We start from the raw sequence: 18,531 nt of genomic DNA on the forward strand, positions 1-18,531 counted from the left end.
GGACTGAAGAACTTATGGATCTAAAGGTAGAGGAGGCCTGGGATTACTTTAAATCAAAACTGCAGAAGCTATCGGAAGCCTGTATCCCAAGAAAGGGGAAAAAATTCATAGGAAGGAGTTGTAGACCAAGCTGGATGAGCAAACATCTTAGAGAGGTGATTAAGAAGAAGCAGAAAGCATACAGGGAGTGGAAGATGGGAGGGATCAGCAAGGAAAGCTACCTAATTGAGGTCAGAACATGTAGGGATCAAGTGAGACAGGCTAAAAGTCGAGTAGAGTTGGACCTTGCAAAGGGAATTAAAACCAATAGTAAAAGGTTCTATAGCCATATAAATAAGAAGAAAACTAAGAAGGAAGAAGTGGGGCCGCTTAACACTGAGGATGGAGTGGAGGTTAAAGATAATCTAGGCATGGCCCAATATCTAAACAAATACTTTGCCTCAGTCTTTAATAAGGCTAAAGAGGATCTTGGGGATAATGGTAGCATGACAAATGGGAAGGAGGATATAGAGGTAGATATTACCATATCAGAGGTAGAAGCGAAACTGAAACAGCTTAATGGGACTAAATCGGGGGGCCCAGATAATCTTCATCCAAGAATATTAAAGGAATTGGCACCTGAAATTGCAAGCCCATTAGCAAGAATTTTTAATGAATCTGTAAACTCAGGAATAGTACCGAATGATTGGAGAATTGCTAATATAGTTCCTATTTTTAAGAAAGGAAAAAAAAGTGATCCGGGTAACTACAGGCCAGTTAGTTTGACATCTGTAGTATGCAAGGTCCTGGAAAAAATTTTGAAGGAGAAATTAGTTAAGGACATTGAAGTCAATGGTAAATGGGACAAAATACAACATGGTTTTACAAAAGGTAGATCGTGCCAAACCAACCTAATCTCCTTTTTTGAAAAAGTAACAGATTTTTTAGATAAAGGAAATGCAGTGGATCTAATTTACCTAGATTTCAGTAAGGCGTTTGATACCGTGCCACATGGGGAATTATTAGTTAAATTGGAGAAGATGGGGATCAATATGAACATCAAAAGGTGGATAAGGAATTGGTTAAAGGGGAGACTGCAACGGGTCCTACTGAAAGGCGAACTGTCAGGTTGGAGGGAGGTTACCAGTGGAGTTCCTCAGGGATCAGTTTTGGGACCAATCTTATTTAATCTTTTTATTACTGACCTTGGCACAAAAAGTGGGAGTGTGCTAATAAAGTTTGCAGATGATACAAAGCTGGGAGGTATTGCCAATTCGGAGAAGGATCGGGATATTATACAGGAGGATCTGGATTACCTTGTAAACTGGAGTAATAGTAATAGGATGAAATTTAATAGAGAGAAGTGTAAGGTTATGCATTTAGGGATTAATAACAAGAATTTTAGCTATAAGTTGGGGACGCATCAATTAGAAGTAACGGAAGAGGAGAAGGACCTTAGAGTATTGGTTGATCATAGGATGACTATGAGCTGCCAATGTAATATGGCTGTGAAAAAAGCTAATGCGGTTTTGGGATGCATCAGGAGAGGCATTTCCAGTAGGGATAAGGAGGTTTTAGTACCGTTATACAAGGCACTGGTGAGACCTCACCTAGAATACTGTGTGCAGTTCTGGTCTCCCATGTTTAAAAAGGATGAATTCAAACTGGAGCAGGTACAGAGAAGGGCTACTAGGATGATCCGAGGAATGGAAAACTTGTCTTATGAAAGGAGACTTAAGGAGCTTGGCTTGTTTAGCCTAACTAAAAGAAGGTTGAGGGGAGATATGATTGCTCTCTATAAATATATCAGAGGGATAAATACAGGAGAGGGAGAGGAATTATTTCAGCTCAGCACCAATGTGGACACAAGAACAAATGGGTATCAACTGGCCACCAGGAAGTTTAGACTTGAAATCAGACGAAGGTTTTTAACCATCTGAGGAGTGAAGTTTTGGAATAGCCTTCCAAGGGAAGCAGTGGGGGCAAAAGATCTATCTGGCTTTAAGATTCTACTCGATAAGTTTATGGAGGAGATGGTCTGATGGGATAATGGGATTTTGGTAAGTAATTGATCTTTAATTATTCAGGGTAAATAGGCCAAATCCCCTGAGATGGGATATTAGATGGATGGGATCTGAGTTACTATAGAAAATTCTTTCCTGGGTATCTGGCTGGTGAATCTTGCCCATATGCTCAGGGTTTAGCTGATTGCCATATTTGGGGTCGGAAAGGAATTTTCCTCCAGGGCAGATTGGAGAGGCCCTGGAGGTTTTTCGCCTTCCTCTGTAGCATGGGGCATGGTTGACTTGAGGGAGGCTTCTCTGCTCCTTGAAGTCTTTGAACCATGATTTAAGGACTTCAATAGCTCAGACATGGGTGAGGTTTTTCATAGGAGTGGGTGGGTGAGATTCTGTGGCCTGCGCTGTGCAGGAGGTCAGACTAGATGATCAGAATGGTCCCTTCTGACCTTAGTATCTATGAATCTATCAATCTATGAATCTATTGTCCACCTATATAAAGTGATTTGAAATCTGTATCTGCAACTCTACATAACAGTAGTATTTATCCATCAGGTTGTTTGGGAAACAATGGGCCTACTTTTGCTTCTCCCTCCACTGACATGGGGGAAACTCCCCCTGAATCCGGTGTTGGGATCAAAATGACAGCACTTGCCTACGAATACATTTCAAATTAGCATTTGAAAATTGGGATATGATCAAGAAGAGATTTTATTTCCCCAGAAAAAAACAACAACAAAGATTATGATTATTTTCTTATTACCATTACACACTTCTGACACCCTCAGACAGAGAAGTGTCTTACACTGTGAGATGTCCCATTATCCTCTGAAATAGGTACTGCTCAGCATATTGTGATGGTGCCAGAATCACTTCTATAATGTCCACATTAATACAAAGGAACCATTGTAATGTTTCATATTCATTTGTATTAATGGTTTCTAGCCCTTGCATTCAATCCATTGCTTGATTCTTCAGTGATGTGTTACAATTCACTTAAGTGCTATACATAAACATCCAATACCCAAAGCAAAATATCCAATAGCAAAGAATGAATTACTGGAGCATAAAAGAAACACTGAAAATATGGTAGTGACACAGTAGAATCTGGAATTATCAAAATGCCTTTTTCATCTTCCTTGGTCCCCCCCCCCCCTTTTCCCTTACAAATATCAATGGGTACCTCTTTGGCATGAGTCATTCTGTAGTAAGTACAACAAAGGCACTCTTGGGATACCATATTAACATAACAGAAACATGATACTTAAAATAGCAAAAATAACATCACATCACACTTGAAATAGCCAAAATAATTAATACATTGAAAATGGCAGTAACAAAGAACTGTTGGATAAACTCTTGATACATTATTAATTATTATTATTATTATTGCAATCAAATGTTCATTCTCCATAGAGGCAATTATGCTTGTCACTCTTGGGTTTGTGCTTCAAGTGTGAGGCCAGGTGGGGAACTTGTATAGCTCAAAGTACAGAGCACTGGCTTTAGGGGTGGGGGTTATTAATCAAGGCCAGCTCTGCATTAGGGCTTGTCTTCACTGCAACAGTTCACTTGAATTACTCCACTTAAGTCACTCCACTCAAACTAGACTAGCTCGAGTGGAATTACTCGAGCAGAGTAACTCAAATGTGGCTGCTCAGGGAGCTTGAGTGAAAGCAGCCATGCTGTGAAACAATGCTTAAACTACACAGAGTGATTTGATGAACAGCACAGAGAGATTGAATTAACAGCTGGTGAGTTGTGTTTAATTTGAACTGCTGCCTGTACATGCATCTCCTCTAGATTACTAGATCAAGTGTAGTAGCATTTGAGCTTCATCCCTCATGTCCTCAGGGGGCCAACTATCTTGCCTTTAAAGCAATACTTATTTATGATGGGCATTTTTGTGTGAGGATGGGAATATGGATTGGGGCAACACTCAAGCTAACGCTACAGTGAAGAAAAGACTTCAAAACCTGAGTGCTTTAGTACCAGTTCCTTTGTGACCACATTTGGTTTGTGAACTGCCCTTCATCCATGGTAAGTGCCATATGTATTAGTGCTGCACAAGGAATTTGAGTGTCATGACTCCATTGGCATCAGGGAGATTTGGTTCTCCCTCACAACTCTTGCACGAGCAGTTTCTTGTATTTGTTTGTGTTTTTGTTCTCCCACATTCCCTCCTTTGTCCTTCAGAATGGAGAAGCATTCTGGTGGCTTTGAGAAGTGCTCAGAGTACAGTTGCAGTATGCTCATAAGGGAGAGGCATGACTCTAATATCCTGATCTGTGGAGCACACTGTGACTGCTTTGTCTTTGAAATTTGCTCATGGATGTCATAGTAAGCTGAACAAAGTGCCTGAAAATTCTCCTTGCTTCTGATATTGCTTCCCATATATTGGATGCAAAATGTCCTAAAAGATCTTGAAAGTATCCTTTGCCTTGGCTATCCAATGTAAAGAGTTCTCAGTTCAGCACTGAAACTCTACCACCAACATCCATGTATGCATTGGTCTCCAAGCTGTATTTCAACTGCCTCAAAGCATCCAGTGAGACCTGATATGTCAGTGTTAACAAACCACATCTAATAATTGCTATCTTTGGTTTAGTCCCATCATCCACACTGTGCTTAATGGAGACACAAGGCCATCTGTGTGATCAGGGAGGGACTCAATATTTGACCAGGAATTATTGGTCAGCCCATCATCTACGATGTTTTGATAGTGAATCAGAATACAGAATACATGGTTCCAGAGGGTTACAAGCTGAGAAATCTGATGTCTCTGAGTTTGTGTCCAAGGTCTGACCTGCTCAGAAACAGACTATCAGAAAGGTATATATGAATTTAAGTAGAAAGGGTTTCTGATATGCTGTGAAAGCTCTTGCAGATCCTGTTACTATATATTCACTGTGTGACTACTGTCAGGGTTCCCTCCCCACTCTGAACTCTAGGATACAGATGTGGGGACCCGCATGAAAGCCCCCTAAGCTTATTTTTACCAGCTTAGAGTAAAACTTCCCCAAGGCACAAACTCTTTGCCGTTGGAGGTTTCGCTGCCACCACTAAGTGATTTAACAAAGACTCAGGGAAAGGACCACTTAAGAGTTCCTATTCCCACAAAATATCCCCCCAAGCTCTTAAACCCCCTTTCCTTGGGAGGCTTGAGAATAATATCCTAACCAATTGGTTACAAAGTGATCACAGACCCAAACCCCTGAGTCTCAGGACAATAGAGAAATCAGTCAGGCTCTTAAAAGAAACAGAACTTTATTAGAAAGAAAAAAGGGAAAAGAAGCACCTCTGTAAAATTAGAAGGGAAGCTAATCTCACAGGGCAATCAGATTTAAAACACAGAGGATTTCCCTCTGGGCAAAAACTTTAGTTACAAAAAGAAAACCAGGAATACACCTTCCTCTCAGCACAGAGAAAATCACAAGCCAAAACAAAAGAAAACTAACACATTTCCTTGCTAGTACTTACTAATTCTAATGGAGTTGGATTGCTTGCTTGTTTGATCTCTCTCCAGCAAGCACACAGAACAGACAGACAAAAGCCATCCCCCCCCCAGAGTTGAAAGCATCTTGTCCCCTTATTGGTCCTTTTGGTCAGGTGCCAGCCAGCTTCTTAACACTTTACAGGTAAAAGGATATTGTGCCTCTGAGCAGGAGGGATTTTATAGTACTGTATAGAGGAAGTATATTTACTTCCCTTTATATTTATGACAACTACCTTGGTCATATGTTAGAATCTGATTTACAGATATCTTCCTTCCATGTTCGTTCAACAGCTATTTAAGATTTCTATGAGTAAGATGAGGGTGCTGCATGTTTCAGGTTTTATTTTGAAATATTAAGAAGATGCATCTTAGCTTTGTTTTTATGGCAACATCTTTAGTGTTTAGTCAACATGCATGGGGATCTATATCAGCTGTATCTTTGGAGAAAAGAAAATTGCATAACTGTAATTGCTGCTCAGTGAAGATATATAATGTGACTCATCATTACTCTCCCAGACACCTCCCTTCAGTGTTGAGTGTTTTGTAACTGCAGCTTTTGATATTGCATTCTATATATGACTGATTTTCCACCTCATTTTCTCTTCCTCTCTAATTTGTTATACGGCATCGATATCCTTCCTTCCTTCCTTTATAAATTGACTTATGTTATGGTTTTATTGCATATTTCTTTGAAGGTTTTTGTGGTTATCCTATTCTGTACCAGGAGTTCATTCCAGATTTGTGGACCTGTCTCAGCTATAGCTCTGACTCGTACACAGAAACTTCATGATTTCTCTAGTTGTAACAGAGAGGACATGAATAGGATGAGGCGGTCCTGAAGGTAAACTGTGGACCTTTGAAAATGAGAGGCAATGTCTTAAATTTAACCTGAAGTGGTGTGATGTGATGTTTTACTGAAGTGTCAGTAAATTGTACATTCTCTCCGTTCATTTATCATCAGAAACAGATTTCAAGATATTTGTGTTGTATACGTTTTGCCCTTTATAATCAGTTTTCTCCTCCACTCCCATGCATTCACTGATGTTACACTGTACTTTCTGAGACATCACAGTTCATAACTTTGGAGAGAATTATGATGCCACAAACACTGGAATGCAGCATCCAAAAATAAATCTGCTTGCATGCATACGACCTATGCTTAAGTGATCCCGTCTTTCCTGCCTGGGTTTACTTGGGAGCAGACAACACTCACCTGTGTGTCAGGGTGCCTGTCAAATATAAAGGGGATCCTGAGTATCCCAGTGTGATGGTGGATGTGTGGGAATCCTCTATCCACCCCTCTGCTGCACTCATTTTACTTATAAGGAAAATTAATCTTGGAGGTGCATCTACCTTGCTGGGGCTGGTACTGATATGCCTTGGGAGCCTCCAGAAGTAAATCGGAGCTACTCTATGCAATGGGTCTAACTCAAAAGTACCAGTTATAAACTCTGTACTGGTTAACACACCTTTACTAGGGCTGCCGATTAGTCGCAGTTATCTCATGCAATTAACTAAAAAAAAATTAATCGTGATTAATTGCACCTTTAATCGCACTGTTCAACAATAGAATACCAATTTAAATTTATTTTCAAATATATTGATTTCAAAGTACAAAGTATACAGTGCTCACTTTAAATTTTTCAAATGTTTACACTGTGTAAATGATAAAATAAATAGTATTTTTCAATTCATCTAATACAAGTACTGTAGTGCATTCTCTTTATCATGAAAGTGCAACTTACAAATGTATATTTTGTTTGTTACAAAACTGCACTTTTTAGAAAACAAAACAATTTAAAACTTTAGCGCGTACAAGTCCACTCAGTCCTGCTTCTTGCTCAGCCAATCTCTAAGACAAACAAGTTTGTTTACATTTACGGGAGATAATGCTGCCCGCTTCTTATTTACAGTGTAACCTGAAAGTAAGTACTGGCGTTCACATGGCACTTTTCTTGCCGACATTGCGAGGTATTTACATCCCAGATATGCTAAACATTTGTATGCCCCTTCATGCTTCAGACACCATTATAGAGGACATGCATTCATTCTGATTATGCTCATTAAAAAAATAATGCATTAATTAAATTTGTGACTGAACTCCTTGGGGGAGAATTGTATGTCTCTTGCTCTGTTTTACTCACATTCTGCCATATATTTCATGATATAACAGTCTTGGATGATGACCCAGCACATGTTCTAAGAACACTTTCACTGCAGATTTGACAAAATGCAAAGAAGTTACCAACGTGAAATTTCTAAGGATACAGCACTCGACCCAAGGTTTAAGTATCTGAAGTGCCTTCCAAAATCTGAGAGGGACAAGGTGTGGAGCATGTTTTCAGAAGTCTTAAAATGAGCAACACTCCAATGCAGAAACTACAGAACCTGAACACACCAAAAAAAGAGAATTAACCATCTGCTGGTGGCATCTGACTCAAATGATGAAAATAAACATGCCCCAGTCCTCAATGCCTTGGGATAGTCCATTGAGCAACCCATCATCAGAAGGGACACGTGTCCTCTCGAATGGTGGCTGAAGCATGAAGGGACATATGAATCTTTAGCACATCTAGCACGTAAATATCTTGAGACGCTGGCTACAACAGTGCCATGCGAACGTCTGTTCTGACTTTCAGGTAACATTATAAACAAGAAGTCGGCAGCATTATCTCCCGCAAGAGATACTTGTTTGTCTGAGTGATTGGCTGAACAAGAAATAGGACTGAGTGGACTTACAGGCTCTAAAGTTTAACACTGTTTTGTTTTTGAATGCAGTTATTTTTGTACATAATTCTACATTTGTAAGTTCAACTTTCATGATAAAAAGAGATTGCACTACAGTATTTGTAATGGGGGAGTTGAAAATTACTATTTTTGTTTTTTACAGTGCAAATATTTGTAATAAAACCAAATATAAAGTGAGCACTCTACACTTTATTTCTGTGTTGTAACTGAAATCAATATATTTGAAAAATGTAGAAAAACATCCAAAATATTTATCCAAAACATCCATTTGTATTCTATTGTTTAACAGTGTGATTAAAACTGCAATTAATCACTATTATTTTCTAAAATTATGATTCATTGTAAAAAAAACAAAAATAGTATTCTATTATTGTTTAACAGCACAATTAATCATGATTTTTTTTAATCGTGCGATTAATCACAATTAATATTTTTAATCGCTTGATATCCCTAATCTTTACTTAACAATTTAGAAAAACACAGGATATAACAGATTGAGATTAATTAAAATGTCTCAACCCCTTCAAGTCAGCAGAGGGTGCTTAAATCAAATAATAAATACAGGTTTCAGAGTAGCAGCCGTGTTAGTCTGTATTCACAAAAAGAAAGGGAGTACTTGTGGCACCTTAGAGACTAACAAATTTATTTGAGCATAAGCTTTCGTGAGCTACAGCTCACTTCATCGGATGCATCCGATGAAGTGAGCTGTAGCTCACGAAAGCTTATGCTCAAATAAATTTGTTAGTCTCTAAGGTGCCACACATACTCCTTTTCTTTTTTTAATAAATACAGTTTACAGTAGTAAATGAAACTTAACCAATGACATTTTTATGCCAGCATTAGCTACCCCACCTCAGAGCGTGCACTCCTCTGAATTTCAAAGTTCTACACAACTGCTTGTGTGAGAGTGCTTGGAGACACTGAAGCTGGGGACTGCACTCTGTTGTTCCCGTAAAGTAATCCAGCCAAGTCAACAAAGGGCAGAGTGATTCTAACTCTGGGTCAATCCAAGCTCCACAACTACTCTGAAGACGGGCGTTGTTATAACCAGAGGTCAATAATCTTGGATCCTGGTTAGACAAGACAACTTTTCAGCCTCAAGGAAACCACTTAGTCTTTCATCACCCCCTTTTCCTTGACAGCAGTTTCCTAAATAAACAAACAAAAGAAGAGTTGTGGTTACTCAAATTGCTTTCACCCAAACTCAGTCAGTTCTTGCCCCAGCAACAGTCTTTGCCCTGGCTTGGACAAAGCTCTATCTCTTCCATACCCTGATCAGGGGATCTCAGCTCCCAAGTCACAATAGAGGACCACAGCAGGCTGGTGCCCTGCTTGAACAGAGCTCAGACAAGACTCTCTACAACTCAGCAGCTATTTGTTTTTAACTTTCTAAGTCCTCACAAAATGAAGCCCATTGAAACCGAGGCAGGGAAGTCTTACAAGGCTCTCATCCAGATTGGTACATTTCCTTGCTAATTCTGGAAAACTGTCTTAACGTTTTGTGCACTTAAATTTTAAGCCGTTAACTCACTCTGCTAGTTAGCTGCTTTTGCCACAAAATTTTACTGAGCTCGATAGAGTCAGGAGCTATCCTTGGATCCTGGTGCCTCGGGCTACCTGGTTGCCCTGCTCTGTGGCACTATGAGCTAAGCGATCCTGGAGAGCTTAGCAGTACCTCAAAGTGCTCAGAGGTAGGGTGTCTCTTCCCCAAAGTATCATGGGAGTTGTAGTCTTCAAGGTTGGATTGCAGCACATTGGATCTTCCTGAGTGGAACACCCCCAATTAAGTTCAGAGGCTCCTTTCATGGGGATGTTTACACTTAAATATAACTGTACAATTGTTTTTGTATCTAACAGTTGTTATCTTGCTGATTTTCATATGGGAAGCATCAACACTGCAAATAAGGTGTGTGAGTTCTGATAAAATATTTGGAAAAAGAGTGGGGTTTCAACAGCTCTCTTTACCATGTCAATGGACATAACACTCTAATGACAAATATGAAGTTTAAATAATGAAAAAAACATTCCATGTTTCTCTGTTCTGATGCAGATGTACCTGGAACATTATATAATATGAGTATTTTATTTCTCTCCTCTTCCTAGTTCTCATATTAAATGAGAGGGTGAAATATGCAGTTCTCATAGTCTAGTGAGGTGTCTTCTGTTTGATAAGCTAGCTATGGTAATGCTCTTAAACCAATCTCCCCCATACAACCACAAAAGTATCTATGTATGATGTGCTTCTTGTGTCATTTTCTGATATCATATACTATTTATTTAATGAAATTAAATTACAAATATTTCCTTTTTTTGCATTTACTTTCTTCCTGTGGGTTATTGCTGCTGGAATTGAAAAACATGTTGAGCTACTATTTGCTTGTAGTGTGATATCTTCTTGATGGCTTTTTGGCATTAGACAGTTTATTTTTATTACAGAAAGAAGGGAGAAACAACAGGACCATGTGCAAGTATTAAGATGGTTTTAAATATAATGAGAAGTTATAAATAAGAAGTACATTTGATAAATACAATATCATGAATCTTTTCATAATGAGATCTCCAATGAGTAAAAAAAAAAACATTTACAGAGGGAAAACTTTTATAATAAAAAATGGTATTGTAGATACAAATTTGCTGTTCACTTTGAACAAATTTGAAATGCTGATCATTTGTGTGCACTTTATTTGATTATAAAGTACTTAGTAACTAATTTTTCAGTTCTGAGTTTTCAATCAATATAATTTTAAAAACAAACAGCCACCCATGTTTGCCTAATTGCCCATGGGACACTGTGCATGAGATCTTAGTTCAGGCCTCCTACTTGACTACATCACTGCCTGATAGGACAGTCCACCAACAGAAAAGAGTCGTTGTTCTGTAGAGATAACTCTACATATAGGTAGTAGTCAGGGGTGAAAGTAACTTAAATGACTTACCGGTATGCAGGGCGCCAGGATCCTGAGTTTGGCAGGGGCAGGTGGCCCTGCTCCCCTCCCCCTCCCCCCAGAAGGGGTGAGCTCTTGAGAGGAAGGGGCGGGGCCTTTGGTGCAAGGGGCGGGGCTGGAGCCAAAATCCCCCAGCCAGCCCTTCAGCTCTGCCTGGCTCGCACCACCCGGGGTTTCAGCAGCAATTTAAAGGGCCTGGAGCCCCCGGCCCTTTAAATTGCCACCAGATCCCTGAGGTAGCAGCAGTGGGGGCCGGGAGTCCGGGGCCCTTTTAAATCACCGGGCCCTGGGGCTGTTGCCCCTTTGCCTCTCCCTTTCCCCCCATTAGTGGATCAGCTTACTTTTTTACCTCTGGGGATAGTTCTTGGTTATTATAGAGTACTGTGTGAAGTTCTCCTAAATTGATGGGAAGATCAATGAGATACAGAATGTATGAAGGATGAATCGAGGAATATAAAAGAGAGAAAATTTTAGGCTCCTATGAGCTTTGAGGGGACCTAAAAGCACCACAGGAATAATCTATCCAACATTTCCATATGTACTTAAAATTGCCTTTGCATTTGCTTTCTTTTTTTAGCAAAACTACGCGAGTCCTGCTTTGATCCTGGGAATGTAATGAATGGCACAAGACTTGGAATGGATTATAAACTGGGATCAACAGTCACATATTACTGCGATGCAGGTTATGTTCTTCAAGGGTATTCTACACTTACCTGTATTATGGCAGATGATGGAAGACCTGGGTGGAACAGAGCACTACCCAGCTGTCATGGTAAGAGCTGTATTTTCTGCAGTTATTTCATGACTTGCAAGAGAGACACAAATGAAATATAAACATACATTTATATTATATAGTGATTTTAATAAACCTTTTTATATATTTTACTCTTTAGGATATATACCCTTTTCTTCAGTATACCATAAGCAATACTATATGAAAGAATAAATATAATATCAGTTGACAAAAGTTTAGAGATATGGGGATTTTACTGATTCACTTAGTGCTACCAGATGAATACAGTAGCAAATAATTACTACCAACGATTGTCAGTGATACTATGCAGGGTGGTAAACATTTGTGTTATTGATCTCATCAGTTTTCGGCAAATGTATGGTAGAATAGAATATTATGTACGCATAATGATTTTTGCTTAACTAGATCATCAACTTATACTCTTAATTTTAATAGTATTTAAAATATTAGTTATTAGGATACTTAATGCATTATTGCTACACTTTTTGTTTATGATCAAAATATTATATTGCATTATTTAACATATTTTATGTGAATTTTCTAGGAAAATTTAATCTAAAAAATTGAAAATACCTTATGGGCAGTACTCCCTTGACTATCATGTGCATATGTGTTTGCAGGGTTGGACTTTAAATATGGGGTTCATTTTACCAGTATGGTGCTAACTCTCCATAACAATTGACAGACACAAAGCAAGACAGTATAGCTTTGACATGTCCTTTGCCATTGGACCCAAAATCTGTCTCTCCTTCTGGTGTTACTTAAATTTTAATTAAATTACATTATTTACATCAAAAAGGCTAAACTATTAAATTGAGGTTGTGGATAATATAGTTTATATTACATAAAGGAAAATGAAATATCCATGATCTAAGCTCCCCATGCTGTTAGATTGTGTCTAATTTTGAATCTTTTTTGATAACATTATGCTAAATTCAGAACCAATGTAAGGAGGTATGAATCCATGGAATTTCAACCCCCTCACACTAAGTCTGAACTTGACCTATTGACACATTACTTGAGTCTTGCATTTTTTGTAGGGACAACAATGCTAAATTGTTATTACCACCCAAAATGCATATATGCTAAGTAGTAATATGTGTTACCTATGTTTGTCTCTTTTTATATATATGTGTGATGTTATGAACAAGTAGAACACTGGGGGCAGGGGAAAAGGAGAAGAAGATGATGATGATGATGAACTGACATCAAAATAGAAAAAAAGTGATTACTAACTGATGAAAGAAGGGATATGAAGCGTAAGGATTTAGTGAAACTACCTACGATTTTTAGGATTACCCATGATGATGTTACAGTATTAAAACACCAGTCTTCACTTCTGGAGCATCGAGATGCTAATGCTGTGGAATACTGGCTGTAATAAACTCTGTAGGGAAAATGTGTTTCATCTTGGGAAACATGGAGAAGTGTAGAGCAAACAGAAGTTTCTTCCAAGCAAACCCTCTCTTTGTTTTTAAATGACACTTGGGATTTTTTCCCCAAGTTTAAGAAAGAGAGAGAGAAAGAGAGGTTTTTTCTGTGGTAGAATGGATGGTGCTTTAATTGTGACCATTAGTACCACTATTCTCTTGTTAATGGTTTGTAACAGCTTCAAAATCTTCCATATTTCCAGAGGGGGTTAACTCAGCATGTTTGTAATGAAGAGAGAGACTTTTTTGCTTGGGACGAAAAGCTGCAATTTTATTAAAAAAACACCCTCATAATAGAATAGGTGATGGTCAGTCCTTGCTCATTCTAACCAAATCTAGTTCTCTAGGTTGGCTGAAGACCTTAAGGTCCTTCAAGAACACATAGTACTTAGGTCCCATATTACCCTGACATCCTTGCATAGATTCTGGCCACCAGAATGATGCCAAATGATAAGTCCAGTGGGAGGCATTTACCCTTATACTGGTCAGTTGTGCCTAAACTCCGTGGCCTGTTCAAGTATACAGATTTGGCTAGCATAGTGGTTTCCTCCCAACTGCTAAAGTCTTATGCTATAGCTGTTACTTTGCTTGTGGTGCAGTATGATCTATTTTAGCAACAGATGACTAAGGAGTTCTACCTTTTGGTAACTTTATGTAAGAAAGTTAGCATATTTATTTATTTTATTTACATGGAGTGTGGGAGAGAAGAGGAAGACCGAAGGAGTGAAAGCTTTAAGTTGTCACCAGGGCTGGGCAGAGGAGAATCAGGGTGCTATGATTGGGTTCCCATTCTTTACTGCATCCAAGCTTTGCTCGGCTGCAGAGAAGAATTGGGCCTCCTCAGTCCTGCCAGCTTTATATTTGAAGTTGCATTCGTAAAGCTAACATTGTTTCAGCACAGATACACAATACATTTGATCACATTTTTTATGATCTCTAATTATTTCCTTGTAATCTAAACCTTGCAATCAGAGGCTTATAGATTTTTTTTTCTTTCTGTTTATTTGAATATTTTGCTCAAATGGTTCTCTGCATTAGGTATGACTTGCCTTTGACTAAAAACCTTATTTCAGATGTCCTTGAAACATCTCTAATAGGTGTGGGATATGAACCAAGTCCACAGTCTCATTCTATTATGAATGCATGCAAAGATTATCCAGTCTAACACAGTAAGCCATTTGGCATTTGATGATGGCTGTTAAGAAAAGGGTATGATTAAATGATGCAGATGAAACATTCATAAAATGAAAGCTGATAAATAATGATTTTTGTCAACTTTACAAAATAATTTCTTCAGCATTACATAATATTTTAACTTTAGCCTGGCTAATATCAGTTGTTTAAAAGTTAGTATGTTGTGCTCAGCACAGTGGAAAACCTTATATCTTACTGAGAAGAATGCATGTAATCACCATCACATCTGAGTGCAAAGACTGTCATATTCAGTTCAATTAAGTCTATAATTTGTATCTTTGAAAGCCTTGACTCCTGACATCCAAATGTCTTCAACCCATTGCTAGCAATTTAAAATACGTTCACGCACAGGCTGCTTCATGGCTAATCACTTCTTGGGTTAATTTCTAATCTTCTATATACCTAATTTTTGGGTGCGTTTTTTTTGCTTTGTTCCCCCCACTTCTTTAATATGGGGGATATATATACTAAATATACCTCATAGAAGTTTTGTGAGGTTTATATGTGATACACTTTTGGGTGGAAGGCTTTCTGGAAGTGCTAAATTATATTCTTCATGGCCTACACTATACCCATAATAATATAAATCATCACTACTCTTGATATGCTCATGAACACTGCATTAAGACCTGATGAAAATGAAAATCAACAGAACCTGCTGTTTTATCAAAATAGATGATGTATCCAGGAACTTGTGTGCCATGGTATAGTATGAAGCACCAGGAGCAATGATAGATTATAGGGATTCAGGTAGAATATCTCAAAAAAAAAAAAAAAGTGAATCAGAGAAGGGGATTTCTGAATTACAACACCCTAAAAATAGAAGATTTAATAGTAGGCTGATATCTCTACAAGGGAGAGTTAGGGCAAGGAAAAACCAAAACCAACTTTTACAACCTTGTAGACACTTTATATTTTCATGAATTGTTTTATTAATGGCATGGATCCTGGCAGGTATATGCCATATTCTTTATGTACATACATGTGTGCGCGCGCACACACACACACACACACACACACACACACACACACACACACACACACACACACTCTATAGACAAGTCATGTCACCATCCAAGGTCTCAGAGGGAATCACTGTGCTAATGCTAGAAATCAGGTCTTGTAACTCTGAGTCTCATGGGCCTTACAAACCTATACACAATTATAGAGCTTAAGGGTAGCTCTGATGGCTCAATGGTTAAAGACCACAACTGTAAGTCAGGAGGTTTATTTGTTTGTTTTGTTTTTTAGTTTTTGCTCTGATACTGACCTCTTGAATGATCTTAGTTAGGTTCCTACCTTTCTGTGTATTATTTTTTTATTGCCTGTAGTATGGGGAGAATACTTACTGTATCTATCTTGTAAAGGGTTATATTTGATACACTTTTCAGTGGAAGGCTCTATAAACATGTTAAATATTTTTTTTCTTATTTTAAATAAATTGCTTATTTTATTATATCATAAAACATTAAATGTGCCAATAAACAATTGATAACTTCTTCAGCAATATTGGATTATTAGCTATTTAATAATTACCTATTTAATTAGAAGCTCTAAATGTGGCATTTTTATTGTGTTTTTACATAGTGCAACTGTGGTACTCACCCACCACCTTTCTTTGAAATAATGACCATATATGCAACACATTACTTGCATCAGGTTTCAGAGTAGCAGCCGTGTTAGTCTGTATTCGCAAAAAGAAAAGGAGTACTTGTACCACCTTAGAGATTAACTAAATTTGTTAGTCTCTAAGGTGCCACAAGTACTCCTATTATTTGCATCAGTAGATCATAGCAAGATATAGTATTTTGTGCCACATTCTGTAAAAGGGGTTGAACAAAATATTATTATTTTGGCCCATTTTTACCAATTAAAATACAGAGGATCATTAAAACTGGAGAAATGTCCCTACTGCAGGCAAATATAAGCAAGTAATAAATAGGCATTATGCTAAAATACTTCTCAGCTCAATTTTTACTTAAGGCTGGCAGTTAAAGATGAGGCTGAGTTCCTAGATAAACTAATTATAATTCTTAATAATGCTCTACTATATTATAATACACTCCAGATGGAATCTGACACATAGTTTCACCCCTGACAAATGTTGCTTATGAAAGAAACAGAACAGAATTTTCATTGAATTTTATATTATCTTCAAATGTTTTTTGACAAAGCGATACATGGAAGCTTGCATTTTCTGTATCTTTCATTCTAGAATTTAACAGAAGTACATACATTATTATCCCAAATCCAAAACTGCTGTATTTTTATTATTTATTTATACATAAACAATTCACGGACAGAGTTTCAAAGTCACAAATAGCTGTTAGATGTCTAACAATTACTGACTTACATTTGTCTTTCTGAAAATCAACCCTTTTATAAAAACTTTATATCTCTCTATCTCATCTATATATATGCATTTATATAGATAGATATATACACACACACACACACACACACACACACACACAAACACACACACAATTAAGTTAAGCCATCATGTCTGTTTAGAATTACGTCAATTCTCTCAATTACAAATCTCATTTACACCTGTGTAACTGAGATCAGAATCAGCATTATTTTATGTGGTTCAGGTAGAAAAGCTGCCTGACACTTTATATTATAAGACTCTGTTTTCAGTTCCTCATAACTTTGCCACAATTTAATGATTCAGGCCGAAATGTTATATATGAGGTGTCTGCCAAAGATGAGGGGTGGGGTGGGGGTGGTTGTTGTTTTTTGAAAGTTTCATCTAAACCAGTTCAGTTGTTTCCAAGAACAAAGTTAGGGAAAATTAAACATGCTTAGTAAAGACTTATTGAAGTTTGGCAATTAAATTATCTAAGTATTCTGTCTGCTCTGATCATGCTTCATCCCAGTAGAACTCCTATGCGATCACAGGATCATGTATGCACTGTCCTTACGGAGTGACAAAGCATGTGCCAATCCAGGGATGCAGGGGATAAACAGGATTTTCCCTACATTTGTTCTTCCTGACAGCTGAGGCCTGCTGTGTTACCAGACACAGGAATGAGAGCAGGAAGACTGACTCTCCTGTTTTCTCAGTGCTTACACTGCTGGTGCCCAAGCTGGGTGGAGGAGGAAGAAGCTGCCACACTGGAGAGGAACCAGGAAAGCAGGTTGCAGGAGCCAAACCATACTAGTAAGCAGCAGTAAATAGGAGCTGTTGGGGGTGCATAGGAACAGTGGGGAAGAGGGGTAATAGGCACACAAAGAGGGGTGATTTAAGAGGCAGGGATGGAATTTGGTATCAGCAGAAGGGGAGCAGGATTTGTGGGGTGAGGTTTGGATAGGAGCAGAGAAGTCGTGGGGGGAGGAGGACCTGGGATGGGTGGCTAGGAGCAGAGACAAGCTGGGGATACAGGGGCAGAAGGTTCTATAATTGCTAGAAAACACTCCCCTCCAGATCCTGGAATTGAACACATGAGTCATAAATTTCTGTCTTCCTCTGCTGTCAGCAAGAGATGTGAAACCACTAGGGCTCCTCGTTGTTTTCACTGGCAAAGTGTGTGTCAAATCCTGCTGTAGTGACAGGTCCACAAAAAGGATAAGAACATTCTAATACTACCAGTTACTTCATTACCTCAAGTGGTAGAGGTCTCTGCTCTGGTTCTAAAGGTAAGAACCTTGATAATGGTCCAAGTAGAGTATGATTCCACATGATGGAATTTCGGGGGCGGGGGTTAATTCAATTTTTCTTTTAAAAATATATATTGTTTGTAAAGTCAAGCATTCAGAAGTTTAGGAAATGCCAGAATTAGGGTTGTCTGTGTATCCTTAATTCAAATCCCTTTTGTATATGCTCTAGGATACAGTCTTTAATTACATTATTACACACTATTTTCCCCACAGAACCTCTGTCTCATTCAAAGCACAGAACAGACTGTGCTCTGGGAGTGAATGAAGCAGTTGTTTGTAAGACCTTGGCTTATTTGTTATAGAA

General features: G+C 38.3%; 1 protein-coding gene across 3 annotated transcripts in view; it reads left to right on the plus strand.

The window, feature by feature from the left end:
* CSMD3 (CUB and Sushi multiple domains 3) overlaps positions 1 to 18,531 on the plus strand; it is a 1,226,382-nt gene that overhangs the window by 873,831 nt on the left and 334,020 nt on the right. For all 3 annotated transcript variants that reach the window (XM_038390468.2, XM_038390469.2, XM_038390471.2), the window contains one exon: positions 11,764 to 11,958. In XM_038390468.2, coding sequence (XP_038246396.1) covers positions 11,764 to 11,958 — 195 coding nt within the window. The remainder of the gene's footprint in view (positions 1 to 11,763; positions 11,959 to 18,531) is intronic.

Source organism: Dermochelys coriacea, chromosome 2 (genome assembly GCF_009764565.3).
Source record: "Dermochelys coriacea isolate rDerCor1 chromosome 2, rDerCor1.pri.v4, whole genome shotgun sequence".
Taxonomy (NCBI): Eukaryota; Metazoa; Chordata; order Testudines; family Dermochelyidae; genus Dermochelys; species Dermochelys coriacea.